Source organism: Dipodomys spectabilis, unplaced genomic scaffold (assembly GCF_019054845.1).
Source record: "Dipodomys spectabilis isolate Male_0828 unplaced genomic scaffold, ASM1905484v1 ptg000043l, whole genome shotgun sequence".
In the NCBI taxonomy this organism is placed as follows: domain Eukaryota; kingdom Metazoa; phylum Chordata; class Mammalia; order Rodentia; family Heteromyidae; genus Dipodomys; species Dipodomys spectabilis.
This window is the reverse complement of record NW_024870720.1, coordinates 28,880,351-28,888,782: the sequence shown is the minus strand read 5'-3', so window position 1 is coordinate 28,888,782 and position 8,432 is coordinate 28,880,351. Positions and strand designations below refer to the sequence as shown.

The 8,432-nt window shown below is 36.7% G+C and overlaps 1 protein-coding gene across 5 annotated transcripts; it reads right to left on the bottom strand.

Moving 5' to 3' along the window:
• Positions 1 to 614: 614 nt before the first annotated feature.
• On the bottom strand, positions 615 to 8,085 carry Epgn (epithelial mitogen). Of its 5 annotated transcripts, none has more exons than XM_042678433.1 (5): positions 8,028 to 8,085; positions 6,941 to 7,030; positions 3,802 to 3,922; positions 2,788 to 2,940; positions 615 to 669 (listed from the first exon to the last, which is right to left on the bottom strand). In XM_042678433.1, exons 1-5 carry the CDS (start codon positions 8,068 to 8,070, stop codon positions 615 to 617), a joined length of 462 nt encoding a protein of 153 aa, XP_042534367.1. In that variant the 5' UTR covers positions 8,071 to 8,085. The 5 variants fall into 5 exon arrangements, with proteins under 5 accessions (XP_042534367.1, XP_042534362.1, XP_042534363.1 ...); XM_042678428.1 differs by having other exon boundaries at positions 2,914 to 2,940; positions 8,028 to 8,070; XM_042678429.1 differs by having other exon boundaries at positions 2,914 to 2,940; positions 6,968 to 7,030; positions 8,028 to 8,070.
• Positions 8,086 to 8,432: the final 347 nt, after the last annotated feature.

The following is an 8,432-nucleotide window of genomic DNA, read 5'->3' as shown; positions in this document are numbered from 1 at the left end:
TTGGACATTCCATTTTTTTTCAAGTGCTATACACTTATCTCACCTTAAAAAATGGACATTAGATTCTATTAACAACCATGGAAAAAGAGAATGCTTGGGATCAGGTCCATCAAGTGAAGAGCCAGAGGTCTTTTTAGGCAATTTAAAATTCCAGGTAGTGGGCCATGAAAAACCCAAGTAGACATCACTTGGAGACTGTCAGCTAAAAATTGTTCAAATAAAAACCCTCATCGGACATGGTCAGAAGCAGATACACAGTCTTTCTGCAGTGATAACAAGCACACAACAACCCATGAACTTGACTTCTAGCTTGTTCGTTTGGCTTCATGGCCCACAAATGGCAAAGTCTAAAGATTAATGTCGAATTTTATCTTCTCGTTTTGATGTAATCCCAGCTTCAATTACTTTCAAGTCTCGTCAGCTTGCCACTTTATGTTGTTTCATTTGAAGATTTCAATTTGGACCCCACTGATTCTTCTTTTTCTTTTTCCTTTCTTTCTCTTTCTTTCTTCCTTCCTTCCTTCCTTTCTTTCCTTTCTTTTTTTTCCTTTTCCTTTCTTTTTTCTTTTTACAGATGACACAAAAATGACTCGATGAAAACACCTTACAAGGCCTCACAGTGGTCTCCCTCCAGAACAGATGTTGTAAGGTGATTTCAGTTTTAGGCACCTAAAAGAGAGTATTGGTTTCCATATGATTGCTGTTTGTACTGACGCTTGTGGAGTACTTATAAAGCTGCTGCTGAAGGATTTGCTTTTGGTGCCTATGCAGTCCCCTTCACCACAAGAGGACCTATCCCCTGTGGCTGTGAGCCCTGAGCCGGTGCACAGCAGAATCCTGTTTCAGAGCAGCTTGCCAGGAGATTCCTGGAAGATTGCAAGTCTCTGCCTCCTACCCTATCAGGAGCATCTTGTGGCTCAGGATTGACGAATATGAAATACCAGAGCTGCATCTTACTCCTCCTTGGGACAGGTTTACGATGCCATTCACACACCAGATCATCCTGTGGACTAAGGCTGAAGCTACACTTTCACTAAACCGCTTCTGTTGCTCTATCTGCTATCCTTTACTGCAGGGATATTTAGGGACCCTAAATATCAGCAGGTTCCTCCTCCTCATTATTATTCTTGATGTCTTAGACAAACATGAAACCAAGAGAATATAGATTGGACTTGCCCTGAGACATATTCATTAAGCAAATAAACTTTTCTATTTGGGACATATAGTTTCAGTTTTGGAATTACAGTAATCCTAGCTACTCAGTAGGTTGAGATCTGAGGACTATAGTTTGAAGCCAGCCCAGGCAGGAAAGTCAATGAGATTCTTATCTCCAATTAACTACCATATAGCCAGAAATAGAACAATGGTTTGAATAGTAGAACATGAGCAATAAAACTAAGGGACAATGCCGAGGCCCTGAGTTCAAGCCCCAGCATTACACACAAAGACACACACACACACACACACACACACACACACACACAACTAAGTAAAATGCAGCATGGGGAATGTAAAATAAATAAATAAATACATCTCACATTCTTACCTTCTTCTATTTATATAAATTGAAGAAAAAATCACAAGTGGAGCAAAGCAAGAAGTATGACTATCTACAGATGTAATTAATACTTATTTGTAAATCACATTTATCATTTTAGGTTGTAAAAGGTAGAATTATCTTCTAAGCCTCAATTTAAAGTCTGAGGACAAAATGTCCCATCTTTATTATATGTCTTCACTAATTTAGTACTTGTTAATTTTTGTTGTTGTTGTTGATCATGGGGCTTGAACTCTGGGCCTTGGGACAGTCCCTGAACTCTTCAGCTCAAGGTGAGTGCTACCAATTGAACCACTTCCAGTTTTCTGGTAGTTCATTGGAAATAAGAGTCTCACGGACTTTTCTGCCTGGGCTGGCTTTGAACTGTGATCCTCAGATATCAGCCTCCTGAGTAGCTAGGATTTCAGGCGTGAGCCACTGGCACCAAGCTTTGTTAACTTTTTTTATTCAGCAAATATTAGTCAGTTCTATTGTATGCTAGGCACTTAATGCATAGAGTGAACAAGATCTGCTCAGTCCCTACACCCTTGGGATCTTCTGTCCTTCCCGTGTGTGTGTATGTGTGTGTGTGTGTGCGTATGTGTGTGTGTGTGTGTATGTGTGTGTGTAGATATATGTGTATGTACACGTGACTGTATATGTATATATGTACATATATCATGATACAGATAGATATAAATATGTGTGTGCATGTGACTGTGTGTATATATATGCATGTATATGTATATATGTACATATATATGTGTGTGTATATTTGCCTGTTTTGAGCTTGAACTCTGGGCTTCATTCTTGCTCAGCTCGCAGCTTGATAGCTCATGGCTGGCACTCTGCCTTCAGTCTGACACTTTTGTCTGGTTATTTTGGAGATGGAATCTCTCAGATTTTTCTCCATGAGCTGGATTTGAACTATGATTCACCAGATCTCAGCGTCTTGAGTAGGTAGGATTACAGGCATAAATCCAGCTCATTTATAATTTTTGTTTAGGCAGATACAAATGGATAAAAGGGAAATCATAAATATATCCTATCATATTCTAACTGAAGGTAAAATTTTACCTCTTGTTTGAGTTTATGACTAAAGGCACCAAATGTTATGAAGAAACCTCCCAGATTTACATACTTTTTTACATTAAAAATTTACGCATGTCAATGCACATGGCCTGGCACATGATTAGGGCTCAATAAATATCTGTCAAATGAAGTGACTTCATGTTTTGTCTTTTCCATACCTCTTTCTTATGTAGCAGTAAAACATAGCGAGAAAACTACTTAATATTAATCCAACGCCAATCCCAATTGGAATGTATTTTTCATAAGAATCCACAGCATATGAAGTTAAGGTCAAGTGCTCACACCTTTCTCCAGTATAACCAGTAAAACATCTTGAAAAAGAGAAAATAATATATAATTTTACAGTTTGTGGTGACAAAAATACAAAGACATGACATATTTCAAAGAATAAAAGGAAGCATTTTTAATTAAAGAAATAAATACCAAATCAAAACCAAGCAGCTAAAGACAAGAAGTAGATATGAAGGCATGAACTTTACATCAGTCATTTACTTAAGACCTCACATTTGTCCCTCATTGGTAGACAGGGAAGGTGGTATGCTAAACAAATCAATGGCTATAAGAATAATGTCTTAGTTGCTCTAGACGTTTATATTCCTAAAGATTATGTTTTGTTTAGACTGTTTTCTTTCATCTGACAAACAATCCTGAGAAAATTCAGAATCCCCTTTGCAAGTTACAAGTATAGATTCCTGGGTGTAAGGCAGCCATAATATTCAAGGCATCTATGTGAAAACGGAACTAGGAAAATTGAGGGGATGGGTGGGGTTGGGAGAGATGGGAGAGAACTGGGAAAATGGGGTGAGGCTGACCAAGATGCAGTGTACTCATAAGCTGACATTTGAATTTAAAACACTTTGTATAACTACTTAAAGGTCATTTGATTTTTTTAAATGTATAGATGCTGATTCAGCAGTTCTGGGATAGAGCATAAATTCTTCATTTCCAACAAGTGTTAGGTCTCACACTTGCTGCAAATCTTGAAGCCCAGCAATGTGGCTTCAGTAGTTTAGAAATCACTCCTTAGAAACTGAAGTACAAAGAAATTTGGCAATTCATATTCAGGTCAAGCACCACGTTTACTGGGTAAGAATGAGGAGTATAGGAATGTACTGTGTGCACACCACCTCCTCATTCCTGTCTTGAAGTCTTGGAAAGTTCTTTGCTATTACCTGCAGATGGCTTTCTCTAGCTCATGGTGGAAAGCGCACACTCCATTGATGCAGTAACTATTGTGGTCTTCCAGACAGGGGTGTGAAAACTTCAAGGCTATAAGCCCTTCTACATAGTCAGCTAGGAAAAGAAGATTCCGTATTAACAGCTGATAAATTTTCAACACATAGGTATATACCTGTTATGCATTCATCCTTTTAACTATTGGTTCCTTTGGTGTGTTGATTCTACTCACAGAGTTGAATGAATATTGTCTAGATATATTGTTAAGGTGGCTTGAGAATTGTTCCATTCTTTAGAAGTATAGAGATATAGGGGTGAGGGAGAAAAATGAAGAAGAGGGGTAACAAGTTGGACAAGAAATGTCCTCACTACCTTAGGTAACTGTAACTCCTCTGTATATCACCTTGACAATAAAAGTAAAATAAAAAATAATAAAGTTTATGTTACAATAAAAAAAGAAAGACAAAAGTATAGAGACAACACGCTTGCCAAAAGGTGGCAGCACTGGTTCGAGTCTTCAAAGGTTATTTTGAACAGTGTTTTCCTGTGGTATACCTGAATGTTCAAAAACATGGAAGATTTCATACAATCTTCACATTTTCCACCTGTACATTGAGAAAGCAGAACACAGAATATTTGATCTACACAAAGGGAAAGATGACATGAATTTCTCTTTATGTAAAGGGTGCTAACTGAAAAGGGGACCTTATCCCAAACTGACTTCAGAAGAGTTACTATGATGACCTGTACTGGAAACCCCAAGTAAGTTATGGCTCAAGAGAATATAGTTAGTGATGATAACTTCGAATAGTACCTGTTTTATGTCATTAAGTAGTGTCAAAGGCAAGGGATTTGGAATTGAGGAAATCCAAGTTTTTATTTCTAGCTCTAACACCAAGCAATGTGATCACAACTGAACACAATTTTATAGTCAGGTGTCCAGAAACCCCCCTATGACAGATTCTTTTCAAGAAAGTATATTTAGGCAAAACAGTCATGTCTCAGGATGCCTTCCCTAACTCTGATAGGCTAAAGACATATTTGGACTGGGAACGACTCAGATCATCCCCCAAATACAGAACTGATTCCTTTTCACATACTCCAGCAATTTTAATTTTTTTTCAAGCAGACTTAGTAGACTTTTCTTTTGTCAGTGCCATGAATCTATATCCTCATTACAAGTTATCAGGTTATGATGATATACTCTTGTATATTTGCCTCCGTGAGATTAAGAGACTCTCCTGCTTGTTGGTTTTTAGAAAAGCAAACAAAATAAACTTCTTCTTGTATGAAAAATACTAAATCTTTTGGTATTTTTGGTAGCAATAAGATGCTCTCTTGTGTCACTTCACTTTGAAAACACCTAATATTATCTAAAAATTCACAATCACTTTATTGAATGCAGTATCATGAATACAATTTATTATTTTGCAATTGGTGCTGAGGTATGGAGAAATTCTCACCATAAATTCTTCTTTTGAGATTCTGGGGATTAAACCCAAGGCCTTGAGCCTGGTAATTCCCCATTGGGCTATATTCTCAGCTGCCAGTTTCTTTTAAGTTTAAGACAAAGCAGGTTTATTTTACCAAGCTTAAAACAGGAGTTGATAGAAAATATGAAAATTGAAAGAAGCATTTTCAAAGAAAGAATATAACAGATTTGTTCTCCTAGGAATAGTAGTTACACTTGATAAAAAATGTTCTAAGATATTACATTCATATTTTAACTGAAATAAAAAAAAAGCAAAAGAGAAACTAAAGTTCTTTATCAAAAAAAAAACAAAGGGAAAATATAGAGATGAGATAGTCAATCCTTTTACTCATTCCTATAATTTTTTTGCTAGTAGCTCACCATTCAGGAATTTTAAAAAATGAGACTAGAAAGAAATGTAGTAATGACATCACTCACCAGAAAGAAGTCACATTACTTTACTTTTCCTAGGATATTATTGATCTTATTTTAATAAAACAGCTCAAAGGCCCAGATGGCATTAAGTTGACTAAAAGTTATTCTGAAACTCACACTACTTTCATTTTACAAAATAGTATCTGAAAACTCAAGTGAGTAAAATATTTTCGAATGATTGTTTAAAATTATCAATGACATGAAGATGTTGCATGTTTTTAAATGAAATGTTTGACTGATCATCTTTTATTTGCTGTGTTCTGAGAGAGCAGATCTCTCCAGGATCCTATCAGGGGCCATTTCTGTGATTTGCATGAGATCTAAAACCATTTGGTTACAGATCTCGAGGGCTATGAGACTTCCCAAGGTCACCTCTAGTTCAAACATACTGCTGATGTGCCACAGCAGCCAGAAGCCACTGTAATAACAGTAATGAGATCAAAAAGAAAACATCTCATCATCATCAACAACAAAAATTGGCTCTAAGTGGTTAGGAAACTCAGTGCAAGTTAAAACAGCAACAAAAGCCCCTGAGGACCAAGCAAGGAGAAAAGGATACTTACTTTCAAAGACAGACAAGGGAAAGTGCTTCAGCTTAGAGCCATAGCTACCAATCACAGGCTAAAATTTAATGTCTTCATTAAGAATGCCAAAACAGTCATGTACCCATGGCAGGCTGAGATCTGAGGATCACAATATAAAGCTAGCCAGGGCAAGAGAGTCTGTGAGACTCTTATCTTCAATAAACTACCAGAAAGCTGTACATGAAGCTATGGCTCAAGTGATATACTTAAGAAAAAAAAAAGAATAGAGAAGCTCAGGGACAGCATTCAGCATTCAGGGTCAAGTTCACGCCTCAGGACTGGCACAAAACAAAATACAACAAAAACAAAAAGAATGTCAAAATTGCTCGAAGCCACGCAGGACATGCATGGGTTATTATTGGAAGTAAGGAAGAAAGTGTGGCATATTTTACATACAGAACAGGAGGTGAAGACAGGTTTTTAAAAAGTTTCCTTTTTTTTTCATTTCCTTCTTTTGAAGAAGGCAGTTCTTGGCTGACACATTTATCTGTCGCTTCAACCTAACAGCATCTTGTTAAATGAGTTGATTATCCAATAAAACATAAAATGAAAATTTTTCCAGTGCTGCTTTCCAAATTTGCAATGCAAATTCCTCTCAAAGGCTTTAAAGAAGTTACTTGGAAAAGAAGGATGGAAGCAAAATACCTTCAGTTTGGTTAGCTGTCCAGTTACTCTGCTGGACTATACTGTCAGGTGTCACGGTCACTCCTGCATCTTCTGTCAGTGCTGTCATTGCTGTGGCAGGGGAAAAGCATCTTTTCAGAGGTGAACTTCCTTCCACGTGTAAACCACAAATCCAACATTATTCTTATTCTCTTATTCGTATTTTCTATTCTGTTTTTCATTGATTACATTTGAAATCCAGAACCTGATCGGAGACCATTTACAAACTGTTTCTCAACCATTCCATGACTACATTTCATAGGAAATACAAACACATTAATTCTAAATAGAAAGTTTCAAGTTGGTAATCAAATGTATAAAGTATTTTAAGTTTTAATTCATTGGTAAAATAAAGAACATTTAAATATTCATATTTTTGTTTTTTATTATCTTTAAGTAGCTGTACAAAGAAGTTGTCATTTAGCAAAGCAATTTATGAATACAATGCATCTTGATCACAAACACATGTACAGTTATATATTAAGTCAATCACTAGGACATTGTACTGAAGTATAATAACTAAATGTTCATCTGCTACTATCCAATTGCAAGTCTTTTAGAGCTCTCCAGGAGAAGAAAGAAAGAAAGAAAGAAAGAAAGAAAGAAAGAAAGAAAGAAAGAAAGAAAGAAAGAAAGAAAGAAAGAAAGAAAGAAAGAAAGAAAGAAAGAAAGAAAGAAAGAAAGAAAGAAGGAAAGAAGGAAGGAAGGAAGGAAGGAAAGAAAGAAAGAGAGGGAAAGAGCGAAAGGGAGAGAGGGAGGGAGGGAGGAAGGAAGGAAGGAAGGAAGGAAAGAAGGAAGAAAGAAAGAGAAAGAGAGAAAAAAAGAGAGAAAGAGAGAGGAAGATAATCCAAACATAGGAAGAAGGGAACATACAATCTGTAAAAGAAATAAACAAAAAACACACAAACACACATACACACACACATACACAAAACCCTAAATTAATCCAGGTTCCTTGCTCTGATCTTTGTCAGAAGCAAATATTAGAAGTGAATGTCTGGTTCAAAGAAACAAATCCCTGCAATTTAGAGCGATACAGCTTTAACAAAACAAAAGAGAATTTACCTACCTTTAAATAAAAGGCAGATTAATACTGGAACTCGCAAAGCCATCTCCTGCCCTTGGTCAACTTGCTCTCTTGTTCTCCGAGACTGACAGGTTTTTATTGTGCTGTCTCTGAGTCTTTCTGCCATTTATGTTTCACCAAGCGTCATCTCACAGTTCTTACCAATCAAAAAAATATGTACTTTTGGCAACAGCCTGAAGCCTCAGGGCACACAGGCACTTGTTTAGGATACCTGTGTTATCTACAGATGTGATCAGGTTTCCTTTGGAAACACTGGTTTCCTGTGACCTGTAGGCATAGCCATATGTGTAAAAGTACTTAAAACAACAAAAAAAGAGTGGGAATTCTAAATCGACCCCCCTCGATTGTCAACAGAACTATTCTTGCTCTTCAGGAAGACTCTATAGG